Here is a 22,970-nt window from a genome sequence, read left to right as displayed (position 1 = left end):
GGATCTTCCCGGACCGGGGCACAAGCCCGCGTCCCCTGCATCAGTAGGCAGACTCTCTACCACTGCGCCACCAGGGAAGCCCCAGTGAGGATAATCTTTAACAACGTTAACATTTTCTGACAGTACACTGATGGCTGCCTGGATTATTTGTGCTGCGAAGAGTGCTGAAATCTGACTAAGCTCACTCCCCTGAGGCTCTGATCTTCCTCTCCCTTGGAGCCACGGGAAGTGGGTGCTTCACCACAGAAAAAGTCTTTCTCCACAATGCGACCCCAGCTACCAGGATAACCATCAGCTCCTAATCATTTATTTCTTGTTTCTGGAAAATTCTTGTTCCAGTACTTTTACTGTCCTTCTTCTGCTTGATTTAATCAATAGTGGTAACTACTGGCTAGCAATCCAGGCCTGAGGGTTCTCCCTGTGAACTATGGACTCAGCATTCGTGTTCCTTTGGAAAATTCAACATTAGTCTCTCCCCCAACCGAGTGTGGGATTCTAGACTTCAGGCAACATCTTTTGAGAGTCGCCAGCAACAGTCTTCTCAGCACCGTAATGCAACATCTCATCTTAATGTGGTTTCCAAATTGAAACTTGAAATTTTACGGTGTTAAAAAGAATGTTTTACGTTCAAGACTTAACATTTTCTGGCTTCCTATTACCAAAAAACAAGATAGCTTAGGTTTACCACTGATCAAGACATCTCACAATGGTCTTCTCAAAAGTTTTAAAAACCGGACTTCCCTGGTGGCGCAGTGGTTGGGAGTCCGCCTGCCGATGCAGGGGACACGGGTTCGTGCCCCGGTCCGGGAAGATCCCACATGCCACGGAGTGGCTGGGCCCGTGAGCCATGGCCGCTGAGCCTGCGCATCCGGAGCCTGTGCTCCGCAACGGGAGAGGCCACAACAGTGAGAGGCCCGCGAAAAAAAAAAAGTTTTAAAAACCACTAATGTACAGTGGAACACATTAGTGAATGACTTCATAAAAAGAACTTTTACACCTGACTTCAAAGTTTGATGACAGGTAAATTAGTGGTAAAATGTATCAAATAACAAATCGAAAGAATTAAACGCTAAAAACAACATATGTAACAGAAATATCACGAACAACCAACCGTGATTTCTCAATAGCACTAGCGTAATAAATGAAGTCTTAATAGTTCATTTAACCAGGAAAGAAACTCACTCACATAACTTGAGAGTGAAATCAAATGACATCCCATCCTAAAAAACACAACATGAGTCTCAAGGCAAATAGGGCGAAACAAGCAAACTCACACAAGCAATGGCTACCTTGTATGAAGTACCCCGGGGCCAGCCTCTGAGCTAGGTCCTTTCACCAGGCCGAGACCTGGCTCTGGAAGCCAGACTGGCTCCGGAGTGCAGAGAGGGGCACTCACTGGTCGGAGGATCTGGAGCCACGGGGTCCTGAGCCAGGCCCACCACCGCCTGCTGGCAAGGCCGGGACAGACAGCTGAGCTCTCTGCGCACAGGCAAGGGCCGAGTGGGAAAAGTACAAGCTGTAACGCCAGCTCTGGATTCCAGTCTGCATGCTGCCCTCCCTGGCTGGCTCTCAAGTCTGACTCGGACCTCTCTGCCCTCGGGAGCCTCCCGCTGACTGAGGCGAGCAGCCCAACTGGTGCTGTCTGAATAGCCTGTATTTCCCTCCTGCCGGATGCCTCCATCTTTATCATAACTCCTTCCATGTGTTCTACACACATGAAAGGAGCACCTCACGTGTGCCAGACGCACCGTCCTAGGAGCTGGGACCCAGCAGTACACAAGACTAACAAAGGTCCCACACTCATGGGGTACATGCCAGTGGGGGAGGCAGGTGGTAAGTGGGATAAATGCTGTGAAGGAAATAAAACGGAGTGATGCTCTACAATGAAAAATCAGGTAGGGAGAGCTCTGTTTCTGAAAGTACATCCATGTGTGGAGCAAAGGGACTACTTGATTAGAGCATCAGGAAACCCGGATTCTCTCATTAACTAGGTTGAGCGGCTCTCAGCGTGGCTGCACTTCAGTCATCTAGGGAGATTTTTTAAATTCTGATGCCCAGGCTGCAATCCTGACCACTTCAGCCAGAATGTATGGAGATGGAACCCAGGCATCAGTATTTTTTAAAGGTTCCCAAGTGATCCCAAGGTGTATCCAGGATGGGAGCCACTGAAACAAACAGCTGCATGACGCTGCTAACTCTCTGACTTTGCCAGTTTTCTCGAGAATAAAATCACAGGTTGACCTTGAGCAGCGCATCCCCAACTTTAACGCACATGTGGGTCATCTGAGGCTCTTGCAGGTTCTGACCCACAGGTCTGAGTGGTGCCTGAGTCTGTGCCTCTGAGACACCCCCATGATTCCTAGCCAAATTAAATTTATAAATTTAATGTGCTTTGACACCGGCCACACCTAGACTATCAGAAACTAGATGATCTAAAAGATGAGGAATTAGATCTAATAAAGATCCAGTCCCAACACTCCTGACTGCACAATTCCATGGATTCCTAATAGACTGAGAAAGTACTTTTGCCTGTTAACACAAACTATAATACAAAACTATACCAGAATATCCAAGCAAGAAAAGCAAAAGACACTACAAAGATGGTTACTCAATTAAGTACAGTCCAGTGTCCGCTAGAAGTACCCAAGAGAGGACACAGAAGCTCTTTAAAGTATTCCCTGCCTTCAAAAGGTATATCTAATTGGAGACAATACTAAAAAAAAAAAAAAAAAAAAATGTAATGAAGAAATAATACATGATTTATTAAAGCCTGAAGTGAGGAGATGAGAGCAGTATGGAAACCTAGTAACTATCTGTGTACCAGCACAAACTCCTTGGAGGCATGAAATATGTTTTATCCATTTTTGCCTCCCTTCAGAGAACCTAGGTCAGAGGGTTACACACAGCCACATTCGTTTTATATACTAAAATATATATATATAAATATATATATATAGTTTTGGATGATGGAATAAATGAAACAAAATGCTATATGATGAGAAGTGATTACTGGCTTTTGGACAGAGAAGCTGCATGATGAAAACTGTATTTACAGTTCTTTGAAATAAGGACTGACAATGCTTAAGTCTCCATAGAGTCCCTTTAAAACTAGCTGAGGACCCACATAGCTTATTAAAACAAAGGCAGAGAGATGCCCCATTGAATGCAATAAACCAGCTGTATCAATTAAAAGTGATACATTAAAAAGATTTTGTCACATAGCTTTAAACTGAGCCTTGAAATTCACTGATCATTACACATAACATGACATATAAAAAATCAAAATTAAGGCAGAGTCCGAAATTCTCAGCACCTTTACTAAACTCACCAGTTTTGCCTAGCATTCTAGGCATCGTGCCTAGTTAGGCAGGCTAACTCTTAGAACAAACTGTGTCATGGCTCAAATACCATAAATATTTACTTCCTGCTCGTGTAAAGTCCAACACAGTAGATCAGGAGGCAGCTCTCCTCCAAGCAGCGGCTCAGGCCCCACATCTCCTTCCATCTCATGGCAGGAGCCTTCCTACGTCACTGGGCTCTTCTGCATCAGCCAGCAGAGGTAAAGGACACGGATAACCGAGCCGGACGGTTCTACGGGCCAGGCCTGGAAGTGGCACACTTCTCAGCTCTCACGCCATTGGCTAGGATATGGCCACAAAGCCACACCTAATTGCAAGGGAGATTGGGAAATGCAGTCTGGCTACCTGCCCAGGAAGAGGAGCTAGGTTTCGCAATCAGCTAGCAGTCTCTGCCACAATGTCATCCGTAACTGTTTGTTTTTTTTTTTAATTATAGAAGAGTCATTCCTTTCAGAAATACCTTCTAAACCTACAACCTCCACCTTTAATCCCTAAGGCCATTCAGCATCTAAACCCAATCTAGCAGTTTTTCTACTCCGATAAATATTTTTCTAACATATCAAGGTAAGACTACATCCAGGGCATCCTTGAAGGGATGTCTGGCTTTCTTGGTACTTAATGTCTGGCACATAATAGAAGCGCAAATATTCGTTGAATTCATGGACGAATGGCATTCCCAGAAGTTCATGGAAAGGAAAAAGAATGGTCCCATCTCTTGCTCTGGTGACGGTAGGATTTACTGAAGACCAGCAGTCTTTTTAAGAACCTCTGTCTCCCTCTCCTGAGGCCACCCCGAGTTGCCACCTGTCTTCTGGAACATGAACAATCAAGCAGTAAGACAAGAGCTACTTTCGACCCAGTAAGAAGAACTAAGGGGGTGAAAATACTCTACCATGTTGACGGACAACAACAGAGCCAACGCTACCATTGAGAGCACAGGGCTGCTCGACAAAGAGGAACACAGGGTCTGTCAGAGACCAGGCTCTGGAAGCCTCGATAAAACCGGGCTAATGACCTCTGAGACTAGAAAGCCAACATGCACCCCAAACACAAACCACAAAAGGTTAGTGGGGGAAAAAATTACATGGTATAGTACAAAAATATTTTGTGCTCATGTATTAGAGACAAAATTAAAGTGTGTACTCAAGTTAAAAGGAAAACTGCGAGTCTGCTAGGTGGCTGACTTCCTACTACTGGGGCCAGCGCAGTAAGAAAGTGAAGCAGTAACCTCTAAGGTAATTGGGGCACAAACCATTTTAGGCTCTCAAATTGAGTTCAACACCTAGAATTGAGTTCAACAGCAAACAAGTTGCTAAAACAAACCACAAAACAGTTGAAGGGCTACGAAGCTAATACAGGAACTAATACTACAATATATCGAGCCTGATTTATGACCTGAGAAATCACATTAATTGATTCACTACTACCAGAGATTCATGTAAAGCGTATTTAAACTGATTTCAGAATGAAAAAAAAAATTCTTTCTAGGTATGAATCGCAATATCATTAGAATTTTTATAAATTTAATTTGGCTAGGAAGCCAGTATACTCAATACTCTGAAAATAATCAAAGAGCACTTATTAAGTGTCCTCACCTGTATAAATAGATTCTAGTAGAACATATTCAGAAAAAAAAAAACGCTATATGAAATTTAAAATTACACTGTCTCAGTAGCACTTACCATTACTAATACTGATAACTTTTTTAACTACTCAAAGAGAGATATAAAATATCAACTCAACAAGCTAGGCATTCCATTTGATATTATGTACATATAACAAGCATTTTCACATTTAAAATCTTATTCTGGCCCCAGAAGGCAGCAGAGCAGACATGATGTCTGTTCTAGAAAAGGCATCAAGGCACAGGCAGAGACACCTGCCAAGGGGCACAGGCTGGGAGAGGACAGAGCAAGAACCAGGAGCAGGGCTCCCTACACAACTCCTGGGCTGTTCCCACAGAACACAGGCTCTCTCCCAATAATGCAATAATGCTTCTCCACAAAGAACCAATGCAAAAGTTGGGGCAGAAAAAGTTCACAAGTTGCTCTGACAGAAAAGCCAAAACATACGAGGAACATGGAAGAATACCTAGGAATGCAAGCTGGGAGTTCAACATCCTAAAGGAAAGGCCAGCAACACAACAGCTACACACACACAAGTCTGGATGTTGATCTCGTAGAAAGATTTTCCGTGCTTCTCAAACATTTTTTAGTCCATGAACCACAGACCACCCATAACCGATCACTATTTGCTACGGCCCCAAAACTAAAACCTCATCAAAACCAAAGGGGAGGGGACTTCCCTGGTGGCGCAGTGGTTAAGAATCCGCCTGCCAATGCAGGGGACACGGGTTTGAGCTCTGGTCCGGGTAGATTCCACATGCCACGGAGCAACTAAGCCTGTGTGCCACAACTACTGAGCCTGCGCTCTAGACCCTGTGAGCCACAACTACTGATGCCGGCACGCCTAGAGCCCATGCTCCGCAACAAGAGAAGCCATCGCAATGAGAAGCCCATGCACTGCAACGAAGAGTAGCCCCTGCTTGCCGCAACTAGAGAAAGCCCACGCGCAGCAACGAGGACCCAATGTAGCCATAAATAAATAAATAAATAAATTTTTTTTAAAAAAAACAAAACCAAAGGGGAGGAGAACACTGTTTCTCATAGCAGAGCAATGAGGCGTCCCCTTGAATGGAACCTGGCCACGTGGGGCCTCACCTCATCCAAATGTTGCCAGAACTAGGAAGAATGCCAAGACACTCTCAGTGGCCAAAGACATCTGTCCACGCGCAAAAGCTCACACACTTCACTGTGAGAAGGGCTCTCTGATCCACAGTCCTAGCTTGATTACTATTAAACCATGCATAGTTCTAATAAGCTTAATTATCAGGTTGCCAAGCCCAGAGAAGATCAGAAGCAACAAATCAGAAGGGGAAAGGACAGCTAGAGACTGACAGATAAGTAGAAGCAAAAGTGACAAGGAACAGCAAGGACAGATTTTTAAAAAACAATAAACTAGATACAAGGACTTGAAAGGTGCAGCAGTTTGGGGTCATTTATCATAAAAGCAAACAGTCTACTGGAAAAGTCCTAAAAATATCACAGCATTAAATAAAGCCCAGTTCAGTAACTTAGGTACAACAAAATGAACCCAAGTTAACAAGTAAAATGTACGCTACAGTCCACGTGCTCTACTGAACATGGGGGGAAAGTGGCAACGCCTTTTGTTTGCAAATCTCTTTACATTCCATAAAATACTTCCACATGAATTACCTGATTTTATCCTTAGCAACATCCTAAGGCAAGCAGGACAGATACCCCCATTGGCCAAGAATTTGCTGATAAATAATTCAATTTTCGCAGAGCAGAGGGTTTATCAATGACAATTACAATACAGTCTGTTAATCCATCTAATAGGAGAGAGCACTTCAAGAGGCACCTACGCCTCTCATCGGGGATGAAGAGAGACGGCAGGGAAGGCTTCCTCAGAAGGGTCCCCAACGCGACATACCTGAACCCTCAGCTGGAACTGCACCTCCAAAACTTCCCATCCTGCCCTATAGGGCATCTTTCCGAAGAACTGCCCTATGCCCCCTAGGGCCATCATCCCTCCCTACTGGAACTCCACGGTGGACTGCCCATGACCCCCACCCCCTGAAGTTAGCACACACTCTTGTATAACCTCCTCCCCTTGAGTGTGCACTGGACCTAGTGACTTTCTTCTGACAACAGAATGTGGCACTGGGACATCACTTCCATGAATAGGCAACATGCATCGTGCCTCCTGTCTTGCTAGCAGACTCTCCTTTGCTGGTTCTGATGAAGCAAGCTACCGTGCTGGCTCTGCCCATGAAGGAACCACGTGAGCTTAGAAGAGTACCCTTCCCCAGTCGGGCCTTCAAATGAGACCTTGACTGCAGGCTTGGGAGGCCATGAAGCAACAGGTCCAGCAAAGCCCTGCCTGAACTCCAGACCCACAGAACCAGATAATAAATGTGTCTTTTTCTAAACCACTAAGTTTATGGTAATTTGTTACAGCAGCAAAGATAACTAATACACTGATCAGGGCCCAGTGATTTCTTTTCTCACCTTGGACTTGATCAATCATTTCACTATCATTTTACCAGCACTCTGCATTTACCACCAAAACCCTTGAAAGAATTGTCTACTCTCTCACTACCTCTTTCTCATCCTCTCAACTCACTATCAAATTGACAAAAATCAGTACCTTTTTCTTAGTCTTCATTCTACTCAACCTCTCGGCATTACAACTGATAACCTCCTTACAACCCTTTGCACTAAGCGTCCCTGACTTTATGTTCTTGTTCTACCACACCTCTCTGACCATTCTTCCTTGGTCTCCTCTGGTCCTCTCCCCTCTGGTGTCACTTAAATGGAAGCATTCACCACATTTCTGCCCACAAGTCCCTTCTCTTTTCCCATGACAATTTCACCCACTGCTGTGAATTCTACTCCTAATTCATCTGAACTGATTCATTCTTTCAACCAACAGGCACTGTTCTGGGCACAGAGCTGTATAATAGCCACAAGCAAGACAATCAAGGTTCTACGTTCATGAAACTTACATACTCTGCCAGAGGCTCTATTTGCCCCTCCAGGTCCACTCACCACCCTTCTCCACCCCGCCCTGTGCCAGGGAGGCTGACCTCTATGGACTCCATCACCAGGGCTCCCTTGCCCTCTGAAAGTTCAATGAAGAGAAAAAACAGGGTGATATGAATGATTCCCTAATCTCTGATCCACACTCCCAATGTCATATTGTACGCATACATGATAACGCTACCCCAATTACACCTAAAACAGAACCGATACGTTTGCATCCAGTCTCCCCCAAAGATATCCCTCCTTATTCCTCCCTCCCTCAGTTAATGGCCTCACTAACACCAGCTGTTGAGGTTCACAAGCTAAAGTCACCTCCAACTCTTCTCATCCCTCAAGGCCCATGGTCAGTCAGGCACAAAACTGTGCCTCTCTCACACATACACATACAGCTCAGTCACACCAGCTCCTTTTTCCAACCCACTGCTACCGACATTCCTGCCAGGAGCTACTGTCTCCCAACTCCAGTCCTTCCTCTTTGCTCATTCATTCATTCAACCAACAAACATTTACTAAGCCCACCCCAGGTGCCAGGTATTCAAGCCTCTGACCACTAAAGATGTAAATCTAACTGAAGGAGAAAGAGAAGTAAACAAGCAAGTTCAACACAAGTAAAAGATCTAGGACCAGGAAAACCATAAAGTACTGTGGGTGCACCAGGGAAGGGCACACAACCCGATCTAGGTCAAGAAGGCTTACTCCGAAAAGTGTTATTTAAGCAGAAACCCAGAGGACGAGGAGAGGCAGCAAAACAGACCGTATGTGTAAGTATGTGTGTATTTGTTTTAGAGGAAAGTGCGCCTCCTAAGCCAAGGCGAGGACAGCGCGCACGGCCTAAAACCAAGAGAAAGCATGGTGCCCCGAGACACCCAGAATCTAAAACAATTCCCCACAGTGGGACGCTGGCGAGGACACCGGAGCAGTAAGCAGGTCCTTATTAGCACCTTCAAGCAGAACTGACTAAGCAATCAATCCCACTCCTCCGCTAAAAAAACAAACAAAACAACAACAAAAAAGCCTAAAAGCCTCTCCCAAAGCAGAGAGAGTAAACGCCAGGCTCCTCAGTCTGACTTTCCAAGCCCCTACAGCCCAGCCCCTACCTACTTTGCCCGGCTCATCTACCCACATGCACCAGGAACCCCAGCCTCCCCGGTACTCCTGGCTCTGTGCCTTTGCTCCATTTCCTCCGCTTGGAATTTCTCGTCAAACCAGCATGTTTGCCTGTCAATAATGCCAGGTCAAATTCTACCTCCTTCCAGAAGTCTTCCCAGTTCCTTCCAGCGCATGATTACACCATGCATCATGACCTGCCTTGACTCAGTTACATCCATATCTGTTCCCCTGCAGGGTGGAAGCTTCTGGAGTATTATGAACAGAAGTGAATCCTGATTTCCAAGACTAGGAAAAATGTTCAGAAAAATATTCAATTTATCAGCATTGCACTTCTAAGTAAACAACCAAAGAGGGTCATGAAAAAATAATTATTTTTGAATTATATAAATACAATCAATCACAAGCCTAAATTTCTGTATGTTTTCAGTAAGTATCTCTAAGTAAAAATGGCTACACACTGCCTCATAAGATAAAAAAACAGTAAGTAGATAAGCTCAGAAAGGTTGTTACTTGCTCAAAGTCACAAGGCACTTAAGGGGTAAAGACCAGAGTCAAGGCTTCAGGGACTCCTCAAAAGCTACAAACAGGGCTTCCCTGGTGGCACAGTGGTTGAGAGTCCGCCTGCCGATACAGGGGACACAGGTTCGTGCCCCGGTCCGGGAAGATCCCACATGCCACGGAGCGGCTGGGCCCGTGAGCCATGGCCACTGAGCCTGCCCGTCCGGAGCCTGTGCTCCGCAATGGGAGAGGCCACAACAGTGAGAGGCCTGCGTACCGCAAAAAAAAAAAAAAAAAAAAAAAAAAAAGACAGATAACAAGTGCCAGCAAGGCTGTGGAGAAATTGGAACCTTCAAACATCACTGGCGGGAATGTAATATGATGCAGCCACTTTAGAAAGCAGTCAGGCAGTTCCTCAAAAGTTAATCACAGAGTTACCATATGACCTAGCAATTCCACTCCTGGGTGTACACCGGAGAGAAGTGAAAACACATGTCCATGCAAAAACATGTACACAAATGTTCATAGCAGCATTATTCATAGTAGCCAAAAAGTGGGAATAACTCAAATGTCCATCAACTGGTGGACAGATAAATAAAATGTGGTATATCTATATAATAGAGTATTATTCCACCATGAAGAAATGAAGTTCTGATATATAGTATAACGTGGATGAAAACATTATGCTAAGGGAAAGAAGCCAGTCACAAAAGGCCACATATTGTAGGATTCCATCTATATGAAATGTCCAGAATTGGCAAATCCATAAAGACAGAGAGTGGATTTCTAATTGCCTAGAGCAGAGGAGAGGGAGGAAAGGAGAGTGCCTACTCACGGGTAGAGGTTTCTTTTTGGAGTGATGAAGATGTTCTAGAATTAGATAGTGGTGATAGTTACACAACTGTGTAAATATACTAAAAACCACTTAACTGTATATTTTAAAAGGGTGAATTTTATGTTATATGAATTATACCTCAATAAAGCTGTTACTAAAAAAGGAATCAAATCCCTTTATGTATGTATCTTTATGTATCTTTAAAACATTATATACTTTCCTCTTTCGTTAAGCAGAGCATACTTAGTATTGCTTCTGTGAATACACTCAAGGTCATCACTATGAAACATCAATTACTAAGCAGCTGTATTTTCAGACTTCATTGGTGTGCTGGCTACTAGCCCTTTTACATAGACCTCCAAACCCCTGCTTTCAGTCTTCTACTGTTTACTATAATTTTACTTCCTCCTTCTACCATGAGAAATCAAGAAAAACCTGAGATTAGATGCAGGAAGGATACGAAGAAAAAGCCAAACAAGTATGCATACAGGTAGCCGCATGTGCTTAAGACAGAGGCTGTTCCGTTTCCTCCCTCCAGACTCCCTCTTCAGAGGCAATGTCTCCAACCGTCCAGGTTTAGTGGTCCACAAGAAGGGGAAAGGCAAGGGAGCCCACCCAAGCATCTCAACCGTGGGACACCTCAGAAGACACTGGCATCCCTCACACTGCCTGGTTCTCCCTGAGAACCACCAGGGCAATGGCTGCCAGGCCACCAGGTTCCCACGGGTCCCGGCTGCTTCACCACCACTCCAAGCACGAGCCCTGGGACAGCTGCTACACCCACTGCTGACTTGCTCCACACACAAGTGGGCTGGCTGGCTGAGGATGCTCCGCCTCATAGCTGTAGCCACAGGGAACATTTTCTCTGCAAAAAGTTTACTCGCTATAGCGAGTGGACATGAGAAATCCATTTTGGAGTCAATATTCTTTCTTTTACACTGTCTGATGGAGACAGAGGTCAAGGCATCAGGACCCCCTGCTACAGTCCCCTTCTCCCACAATCCTTCACCTTAAGCCCCTCTAAGTGATCAGCAGGCCAGCAACCCTAACCAGCCCTCTCTCAGCGTGCACCGGACCGGGGTGAACACCCAGCCATGGAACAAAGCAAGTGGCTGAGAGGAGTCAGTCCAAACCTCAGTCTAGAGTATTTTAAACACACGCCATAGAGACTGGAGTCAGATGACAGTGAGCCCTGGAACCAGAGTCAGGATGCACAGAAGCCATGACCGGGACCCCTGCCCACTGCGTGCCAACTACGGTGAGGCAAGAAGCCTGCGTGCGAGTGAGAAGCCCTGTGTGCAAGGAGAAACGGGGAGCAGCAGAGAGGGGGGCCAGCAGAGCCATGACTCAGCCCCAGGGGCTCCAGAGGAAAAGGTCACTCCAGGCTCTCCGGGTGCAGTTCCCAGACTGTCCAGTTGGCCTCTGCTCTCCTTATACAAAAACCACCTTCACTTAACCTAAGTGGCTTGTGTTCCCTGCAAGAAAAACAGCTCCAACTAAAGGAGGGCCAGCTTCCCCTCCCTGACATCAAGTGTCCTAGTGTCCACTTTCTATATAAATGAACCTCAGAGCCACCTGATGTTCGTTTAGTGTGTGTGTGTGTGTGTGTGCGCGCGCGCGCACGCATGCAGGGGTCGGCAGGGTGGGGGGGGCAAGGGATTTTGATGCTTTATTTAAGGCACAACCTGCCAACTTAGTGTAATGAAAACATTGCCATACATTTACTTTTAGCTCCTTATAGCTACTTTTCTCATTGGGTTTTAAATCCATTTGGGGTTATTTTTTAATTGTGGAAAAATACACATAACCTAAAATGTACCACTTTAACCCTTTCTGAGTGTACAATTCAGTGGCATTAAGTACATTCACGCCGTTGTGCACCATCACCGCTCACCACTGTTTATCTTTAAAAGCGCTCTGAAAACCACGACTTTTTCATTCTTTTGTATTAAACAGGGATTTCCGTCTATGCTCTGTCATCAAGCGACAAGGTGGTGCTAAAGGCGCTGGCGGGGAGACGGCAGAGAACACCCGCAACCACCTGGAGCAGCCCCAGGGCGGCTAAGTCCATCCTCGGCTCCTCCAGCCCCGGCCACAGAAGCTGGAGCCTAAAAATACCGGCAGAGGACACACACCGGCTGTCAAGGAGATCCAGCCCAGTTAGAAAGGCTGCCACTATCACCTGATTTGCATCAGAAGACACCCATACGGGCAGCAATGGGTCATCTGTAGAATAATCAGATTCAGTGGAAAAAGACTGATGGTCCTTGCCTCCCAGAGTGCCTGGAATAAACCTCTGGGCCTTGAACTTGGTCAAGTAATCCATGATCAATTTCTAGAGGACCCCTAGGAAGAAAAACAAGTACTTCAAAAATGTTGAGTACCCACTCGTCACCTTCCGCTTGTTATAGCTCTCTTTGTAAGCACAACAGCCTGTTACTGATAAAATTAAATGAGGAAGAGACCTCCATCAGAAGCTTTGTCAAAGCAAATGATTCAGCCAGCACATTTCATAATGGCAGAGACAGAAAGGATAAGGCAGAGAATGTTGCCAAGAACACCGGGAACTTTAACTTGACCCTCAGTATCTTTAAATATGAAAGAAACTTTCAAAAACTAAATTATATTCAAGGTATCTCCAAACGCCAGGCCTGGAGCAGCCCGGGGAGTATGCACAAGTGAAGATGCTATATGATCAATTACAGTGGACTCACCGAAACTCCCCAATCCACAGGAGTTTCTTAGTAGGAAGAGTCTAGCAATAGATACATCCTAATAACAGTTATACTAATCAACTCCAGGAAATAAAGCTAAAGGAATATAAATAACACTACCTTAAACATAAATGTCTGAGGTTAGCAGACACTCTCGCCTCTGTCATCGTGTGTTATCTAAGTCTGTTTTTCCAACACTATAAACTCTCATCCATATCAGAATAAAGACCTGAAATGTGTCACAGGGAAGAACTAAGCAGAATGAACATTTTTGTGCTGTGCATCTTTAACAACTTTAACAATTTCTTTTGCAATTTTTAACTCGCAACGTGTTAGACCTAAAAAATTAAGCCCTCTCCGTATACCAGAAAGGAGGCACCTCGGTGACCATAGTTCAAATTCCTCGTACACAGACGGCCTGACCTGGAGCAAGTACCTCAAAAGGAAAAGAGAGTTACACAGAATAAGACAGCTGCACACCAGCACAGCAAGCCATGAAGCGAAATCCCACACATGCAACTTCGTTTTCTTAGCATCATAAGTCAGATTGGGAAGGAACTTTAGAGGCTGTCGCCAGGACTACCCTCTACCCAACACGTGAATCCCCTTAAAATTATGACCGACTAACTCATAACACGAGAGCAGAAGCCTAGGAAAAGCAAGATGAGATGCTGAGCCAGAATCAAGAGTGACGAAGTAGGATCTGGTAAGGAAGAGAAGGCTGCAGAGGCCAGGGAGAGAGGCTCCTAGCACCCAGCCTACAGAAGTGGCAGCAAGCACAGCAAATACACCTCTAGCTGGGGTCCTTGCTCCTGTTCGCCAGTGTTCCTGGCTACTGAAAGAGAAGAGTACGCGCTGGGAACCACAGTGGACTTGTTCTCAAAGCCATACAGGAAACCTAAGCCTTTGTGGCCAGAGGACTCATCTAGCACTGTTTGGTTCAGGGTAAGACAAAAATGATATTGCTGGCACTACAGCTAGGCTGCCCAACATTTTGAAATCTGATATCAAAACCCATAACTTTTCATAAATCCTACAGCAGTACACAGTAGAACACCGTTTTGAAAATGACTGCGTGTTTACGGAAACCCTCTACCATTAACTATTCCTTTCTTCAACAGTATTTACAATTAGATTCCTTCCTGGAGATTGTGTTTAAATAATTTTAAAATGATTCAGTTCTTAGAGAAAATAATAAATGTCATTTAAGTCAGCTTCAAATGCTTATGCATGTCTACTTGCTCTCATTTTTTTCCTCAGAGCATCTACTTAAAGGAGGAAGCTAAATAACAGACCACGAATCTCTGTTCCCCACCAGAAAACTTGGCTCAACCTAAAGGAACACCAAGCTCTCATTTCATTTAAGGCTGGGAGAAGACAATATCTCTGAGTTGTCAGGAGGTTTAAAAAGTCATCTCAGGAGTAACACTGGGTATCAATCAAAATGGTTGCAATTTGAATCATCTCTAACCATAAATTGTAACTGAGCCAAAATGATTTTTAAATATAACACATTTTACTTCTAGATGTTTCTTGGCAATTAAATAACTGGAAAGTCAACAAACCCCCAAGAAACCAGAGAAAATGAACTTTTTTTTATAGCTCACCATTCATCAACTACAGGAGGCCCGAAAGATGCCAGACGCCAGAGGCTCAGCCTCCAACACGGCCCTGCAGAGGCAAACTCCAAACAAGATTTCTTCAAGAACTGCTCTCACGCAGCACTAAATTACAAGCAGTGACCTCCCTGGAGGAGAAGCTAGAGTCAACAGCTACAGGAGTATGTGATCTAGGAAGATAAAACCCAACCCCGACACAAGAGCTGCCATGCCAGTTACATAATTATAATCACAACATACTGAAACTCTAAGTATCAAACAATAGTTATTTAAAATATTTCAAGAGGAAGAGAATCCCTCCCCCCTCAAAAAAATCCAAATGTATTCCAAAAGTAATTTGCATAGAATATAATTTAATCTGCAGGCCTAACCTCTCTGAAATAAAGTAGAATCCTCTGATTTAGCCAAATTACAACAGAAATGCTGCTTTATAACAAAGGAGCTACAGCACAGCACCCTGAACTTCATGGGAGAACAAAAATGTAGTGTCAATATGTTCACAACACAGCTCAATCCACAAAATCATGAGATAATTAAACTGACTGTTTTTAGGATTCAATCTGTTTCGCCAGAAACCTTGTCCAAGCTACACTGATGCAAATCAGCATGAGCAACTCCAGCTCTGTTGAAACAACTCCAGTATCTTATCTTTTGTTTTACCTTTTATCGCTGATTTATGGGCTGATGGTAAACTGATTTGTCCATGTGCCAGAACTCAGCTTGGGAACACAGAACAAGAGAAGAGATTTGGAAGAACCAAACTCATGAATGAAAACGCTGACGTCATAGTTCAGCTCCCAGCAGAGCTCAGGGTAGTCTGTGAAGAAACAGTGCATCTTTGGGGATGTTAAGCCACTAGTCATTTAATAAAGGATATAAGATAGAAAAAGCCCTTGCTCAAAACAAGGGAGGGGAAAAAAGAGAGAAGAGAGAGAGAGAAAGAACCACATTAACAACCTTTTCCCTAGGCCAAATATGAAAAATACACATGGCATATGCCATGAACAATCATAACTTCTAAACCACGGAAATATTTCATATTATTGTTAAAAGTACTATTTTTTTTAAAGTATGGTTAGCTATGTCTCTAAATAAGAACAAAGTCTCATTCGCATCTTAAATCTTCCTCCCGCCGTGTGCCATCACATTCAAAAAAGAGCACACAACATAGTTTTAGTTCTTCACTAAAACCTATCTGGCATTGCCAAACCATGCCTAATTTTTTTTTGCGGTACGCGGGCCTCTCACTGTTGTGGCCTCTCCCATTGCGGAGCACAGGCTCCGGACACGCAGGCTCCACGGCATGTGGGATCTTCCCGGACCGGGGCACGAACCCATGTCCCCTGCATCGTCAGGCGGACTCTCAACCACTGTGCCACCAGGGAAGCCCCTTGCCTAATATTTAAACAATTCTGAATATACAGGGTGGGACTCAGTGACCTCAGGCAAGCTACTGGAATTTTTATGTAACAGGGGAAAAAACGCTTTTATCTAATGATGTAATATAAACTAATAAAAAAAGAGATTATAAAAATTTGATTTAGGGGCTTCCCTGGTGGCGCAGTGGTTGAGAGTCCGCCTGCCAGTGCAGGGGACACGGGTTCGTGCCCCAGTCCAGTAAGATCCCCCATGCCGCAGAGCGGCCGGGCCCATGAGCCATGGCCGCTGAGCCTGTGCGTCCGGAGCCTGTGCTCCGCAACGGGAGAGGACACAACAGTGAGAGGCCCGCGTATTGCAAAAAAAAAAACTGATTTACTTAGAACTATTAAGAATAGCTAGTATGTGGACTGTTCACATTTTTCATCTCTTGACAGAACTTAAAATACAACTACTAAAAAAAAAATACAACTAGTATTACAAACTTCTATGAAGTTTAGACACAATTTACTAAAATCCTATTATTCAGGACACTTAAGTAACTGATTCCTAGATTCCTAATGTTTCCCAGGAAACTTAAGATTATTACAGTCTTAGAAAATAAGTGACCCTCAGAGCCTCGATCACCCCTCCAGAGCACAAAACTACAGGGACATTTTCTCTTCTTTACCACTCACATGGCTTAAAATAGCCATTCACCCAAAACGGATTTTTTTTTTTTATTTAAGCAGTAAACAATTTTGCCAATAAACATTTTAAAAAGATCTTATTAAGTTAAAATGCAAACATACCGGTTTTATCTGAAAATCTAAAATGTTAAAAGAGATCATCTCACATTTCCACCACAAGTATCTTTGATAGAACATCACTACCCCCTTGTGGATTCACAATAAAAAATCCTTATCTTCAAATTTCACTTTTTAAATGTTTCATTCTGCTGAACTTCCATTAAAGTTTACATTCTCTTAACTAAGGGTTACTTTATTTCAATTACTTTTTAAAAGAGAAAAAACACTTAACATTTTAAAATAACCAATCCCATCAACTTCTTTATCTTCTAAGCATCCCCATTTTGGGGAGTGTTCTTCATACAATAAGTATATTTGCCGATTTCGGCATGGTAACCATACCAACGTTCCATTTTTTTTCCTTAGAATTTCTGAATTTACAATCACAGTCATCATTTTGAGATTATTTTTTAAAAATAAATGGGTAAAAAATAAAATAAAATAAAATAAATGGGTAATTTCTTCACTATCGCATCTTTTCCTTCTCTTTGATAACCTCCCACTTTGCACCAATTTCTTTTTATTGCTTCCAAATGGTTTGATATCCATGTGCCCCAGAAAACCAGTGGGGCACATACCTCCTCAAGAATAACTTTTCAGGGGACTTCCCTGGTGGTGCAGTGGTTGAGAGTCCGCCTGCTGATGCAGGGGACACGGGTTCGTGCCCCGGTCCGGGAAGATCCCACGTGCCGCGGAGCAGCTGGGCCCGTGAGCCATGGCCGCTGAGCCTGCGCGTCTGGAGCCTGTGCTCCGCAACGGGAGAGGCCGCAACAGTGAGAGGCCCACATGCCGCAAAAATAAATAAATAAATAAAAATAACTTTTCAGCTAAGAATTAAAAACCAAATCTAAGTTTTAAAAAGACTAACTCTTGATTGTATTGCTGTACCCTCAGAAATGCTTTCTGGCAATCTAAATCAACCCTGATGAAGGAAGAAAAGGTAGTCCCTGTTTTTCAAAGTAGAAAAAAGCCTTTGTTTTCTTTCTCTCTTTCTTTTTTTTTAGTTGCAGGAGTACCTCTGGCTGTATCTGCATATCATTCTAATATAACACAGATACATACTGTTAAACGTATGCTGTAAAAAAGATTAAATAGACTTAGATATCTGGTTTATCACTTGTTACAGACACTAGATTTAGCTGAAAGTTATAAGTCATCTCCGCAATGATGTGCAGGCCACAGAGAGAAGGTCCGAGTCCTGGTGAGTCGGACTGCCGTTTCAGAGAGTTAGTGCCCCATTTTCTCATAGAGGTTGGGCACAAAAGTAGGGACACAGTAACTCACTATTACCATGAGAAGACAAATTCCAGTATTCATTCTAAAGGTTAGGTGGAAATAAAGGAGGAAAAATCCACTTGGCAAGTGTTTTTAAGTGACTAAATACATGATCTTACCTTGTGGTAACTGCTAAGGAAAGATAGGAGAGACCGGCACGGTCTGTTAAATGACTGAACGGTCTGTGTCACCTGCCAACCCCACTGAAGGCTGTCTATGCAAAAAGGAGCGACTGACAACGTGTCCAAAGCTAGCAGCTGAGCCGCAGAGGAGGCGGGGTCAGAGCCGGCCTTCATGGTTTCCTTTCTGGGGATTTTGTTATGAGTGCTGTTTTTAGATTTGGGCGGTGGGGGTGGGGGGGGGTTGTATTTTGGGTGACATTAGGAAGTGAGATCACGGGTGAGATTAATGCCACTTAATCAGTGTCCAGGTGATGACGTGTTTAAAACTGTTCAGAACTCAGCCCCAAACATTTACGTGAAGGCACGTCACATCAGGCACCTGTAAGTACAAAGCCATACTGCAGAGAGCAGAGTGAGGGGTCCAGCCCCAGCCAGCACGTCTTCCTCCCCTGCCGATACCCTCTCCTAACAGGCTCAGAAAGGGATACGTTCATTACATGTCTTGAAGGGCCTTGCTAAATCTGAAAAAGAGAAATAAAATGGGACTGCACTTTTCCAAATGAGGGACTCATGTGGAAGAGAACATGCAATTCTACCAAGAATGAGCAAAACACTGGGGTGAATGTAGAAGAAGAACCATTTCAAAAATATCTCTGGTCATTCCAGCTTACGGTATGTCAATTAGCTGAAAGTAAATGAACGACCCTCTTTAAAAAAAGTGAAAAGGGAAGTAATGTGGCTGACACTTGGCCTCTCTTTGCAGTGGGGTACATATTTCTTTTTTAGTCCAGGGTAATGAACTAAAAAATGCTCAGGAAGCATTACCAATCTTTACACAAGGAGGCCCATGACCTTCTACAAGCAATGGCGTTCAAAGCAGAAAGATGCAAGAGAACCTCAGAAATACACAGCCAGCATACTGATGGGGAGAAAAAAAAACACCCTTTACTGCGTCCCACCATATAAAAAATTCAAGGATGGCTGTCCTTGTCAATATATACAAAGAAACACTCTCCTTACAAATACATGACAAATATCACAGGACGGAAGACCATCTATATGTTTACAAGTCCCAATGACAGAATGGTAACACATCTTAATCGCAGGACTGATGGCCACGACATCCATGGATGGCACAAGATACAGGGATCTAATAGCGTCTGATCAACTATATCCTGAACCTGATTAGGTATTCAAAAAATAAATAAAAAGAAAAGAAAGACAGATTACACACTATAATCTGGAATAGGGGGTGAATGACCGTGCATCCTAACTCATGTTCTATGGACATAGAAGCGGAGCCAGAACACTTCCTGCCCTCACCCTCAAAGACACCAAAGACCAGAGATGGTACTAAGACAGGCAGCATGACATTAGAAGACCCCACACTACCTCGTGAATGAAGGCCCCAAATGAAGTATCAGTAGCATACTTGCTGCCTCTGCCCAAAGAAGTGTATCGTTATCAAGGCAAAGAAACAGAAAGAAGTTGGCTAAATGCAGCAAAAACAAAAATTTCCAAAATTCTACACGGGGAGGCCCAGGCGCCAAAAGGACACAGTGTTTCACCGAGGATGCTATCCAGTTACAAATACTACCATCACCCCTTACCTTGTGGCTTAAATCCCATTCCATCTCCCTACAAGGAGTAACACTGCCTCTTACTACAGGACAAAAAGAATGGTGGGCATCCCTCTTTACTGAATGACAGAAAGGCTATAAATACAGTAATCTACAATTTTTTATTATAATAACAATGAGAAGGGCAATAAACAAACCTTGTGGGAAGAAAGGGAGGTAGGATTTAAGTCACCTAGAACATCAAAAAGAAAAAAAAAGATCATGGTAAGTAATTCCAGAAGATACAGAACATTTTAGAAAATGATCTGTTATAATGGAAATACAACAGAAACACACATCACCTTGTCCCCACAGAAAATATTCAGTCACATATTCACACAGATAAAGGACAATGGCAAACCCCATACTACAACAATCTTAAACAAGAGCTCTTCTTAAGACTGAAACACTAGCAAAATTGGTTTCTACAGATATTGTAGAGGGGAAATCTGATTTAACATAGGAGGAAAAGAAAAAGTGCACTTCAGGTTAATTCTTTATCATTACTCTCATCATTAGGTACACCAAACCTACACCCCAAAATACTATAAGGCTATTTACCAAAATAAAGAAAAGACACAAATAACAGTACCAATAAAAAGTGTAAAGAATTAAAAGTCACATAATAAACAAAAGCAGTGATATGTATACCAGATACCTAGCCTAAGAATGGTCACTACAATTAGGCGTAAAATTTAGATATAACACTTCCTGGCAGCGAAAATGTACCAGCAGCACATACTGTCCTTACTAGCTGATAATATGAAATTTACCAGTTAATCATGAGAAAATGTGCTATCACTTCCTTCTAGAAAGGATGTATTTGATTTCACGTTCTATACCATCCCCACTATGCTGCTGTTCAGATGTTATACAAGGGCCCCAATCAACATATATCTAAATGACCTAGAAGTTATACCTAGACATTTAGGAAGAAGACTGACTACTTTTTTCTACACACACACCCACACCCCCACACACCCCACACACAGTCTGAAGGAAGGCTGTTGAGTGCTTCTCCCAGTCTGCCCTCCACCCTCTCCACCACCCCGACTCCTGCAGGGACAGGGAAAAGCTCAATGGGATAGTACACTATTAGAGTTATCTCTTTGTAAGAGTACAATCCAAACAAGTTCAGAAAAGAATTCCTTACACGAATACATAAAAAGACAAGCACAAGATACGCAGCGATGTCATTTGCACTAAAAGGCTAACAAGACCCCTATGGTCTCAAGCAGTCACATAACCTGCCCCCCCACGCACACACAGATCCCTGCACGTAATACAAGCTCAGTGAATGAAGGTCTCCAGGATGAATGCACTCAGTGATGGGAACGTGCATGTAAAAACAACTTCTCTCCAAAAGGCCAAATGCAAAGGTCCCACAAAGGAGGCAATGCACACAACTAGGAGGGGAAAGGAAGAGAACATGAGAATCACCTTCTGTTGCTTTTTCCATAAGGAAATTAGAAAGAAGTACAACTGCACACAAAGATGTATTTCCCCAAAACTCAGGAAATGGGAAACGAAGAATGGCCCAGAGGAATGAGGAAGGGAAGAAATGTTAAGCTAGAAGATGGGCCAACTGAGAAGCAGCCAGAAAGAAATATAATCCCACCAGGCACAGGGGCCACACCCAGCATAAACAGAGAGCTAAAATAATGCCACCTGACTCTAAAGAATAGGTTATTTTAAGAGGAAAGCCTAAAAACTAAAGAAATGGAAAAATGTGGATAAGCAGGATATATAAAGATGTCTCAAAGAGGAGGCAAGAGCAACCCTACTGTTTGGAAAAGGAAAATCTGACCCAACCTGACCATGAGTACAGGTTGCCGCGAACACGTCAACATTCTGAATCCACTGAACAATGAGATGAAGAAACCCAACATTTCCCAGGCGCAGGATAAGTCAGCTCTTCAAAAAGGCCAGGGAAGAGATGTCCCGTGGGTCACCCAACCTTGTCCAGAAAGCTGAGGGTAAGGGGAGAGGGGGCTGCGGGCAGGGGAGAGTGATGCTCTAACAGAAAGATATAAAAAAGAAAAATCATTAAGAGAACAGAACCTGTCTACCTGACCGTGCACTGGAAAAGTAAGAGGAAAAAGCTGATCTCCAATAATCTACGGGGACAGGTGACACAGAAAGCACAACTGCATCAAACTCCAAGAAAGGAACATTAACTTTGCACACTAACCTCCAGTGTGTTCCTCTAACCTTTACCATTTTCGTTCTACTGCCCTCGGAATGGAGCACACTGGTGGGCAGGGAAAATTTCAAAAGGCAGTCGGTGGTACAGGGAAGAGCAGGAGAGGATCCACCACTGGAAGAGAGAGGACTCTACTGGGAACACGCCAACATATACAGCAGATAGTCAACTCTTGTTTTCCCAGGGTCGTTAATACTACACCCTAAAAATACACAATTCCATCAACTGAATATAGATGCAGGCAGAATAGAAATAGCATAAAAACTTTAAAAAAAAAAAAAAGGAAATTGAGGTCAAAAGCACAACTTTCAGACAATGGGTATGATACCCACCGGATAACTCAATACTGACTGAGGGGCAAAGCCGTGAAGTCAACGACTCATGCTGAGCAATCCTCCAGGTAACCTTGCCCCGGACTCAGTAACCCAGGTAGAGAGTCTCCTGGCTAGAAAAGCGCTTCAAGGTCCAAAAGCGCAGTCTTGACAAAGCTTGTCGGGGAGGACGGGGTTCCACACTCGACCTGTCCCAAAGTAAGACTGGGCTGCTGAGTGAGGCACCCAACAACCATTCCAGCTATGGGAGGGAGGGGAGGGAGGGGCCCCAGAGCCAAGGGGAAATGGCCAAATACACAAACTGTGATGCTCAGAGAAAACCTGGAGAATCATCCCTCCCACCCTTCCACAAAGTGTCATAGGCCTTCCCAAAGGTAACTTTTCCTAATGTGCACAACCTCTCTCAATTATTTAAATGGTCAAAATAAAACAGTGACATATTTATGGCCATTCATTCCTAGTTCTGTCAGAGAAACACATATTCTTCTCACCTG

At 43.8% G+C, this 22,970-nt stretch overlaps 1 protein-coding gene across 1 annotated transcript in view; it reads right to left on the bottom strand.

Moving 5' to 3' along the window:
• The window catches only part of CAMTA1 (calmodulin binding transcription activator 1), a gene marked incomplete at its 5' end in the record, with an annotated part of 885,827 nt that overhangs the window by 860,539 nt on the left and 2,318 nt on the right, over positions 1 to 22,970 (bottom strand). The window contains 1 exon segment of the mRNA XM_079918494.1: positions 20,100 to 20,134. Within this exon segment, the coding sequence (XP_079774620.1) occupies positions 20,100 to 20,134 (35 nt within the window).

Source organism: Stenella coeruleoalba (assembly GCF_951394435.1).
Source record: "Stenella coeruleoalba genome assembly, chromosome: 1".
Classification (NCBI taxonomy): Eukaryota; Metazoa; Chordata; class Mammalia; order Artiodactyla; family Delphinidae; genus Stenella; species Stenella coeruleoalba.
The sequence above is the reverse complement of the archived record's forward strand: the minus strand, read 5'-3'. Positions and strand labels throughout refer to the sequence as shown.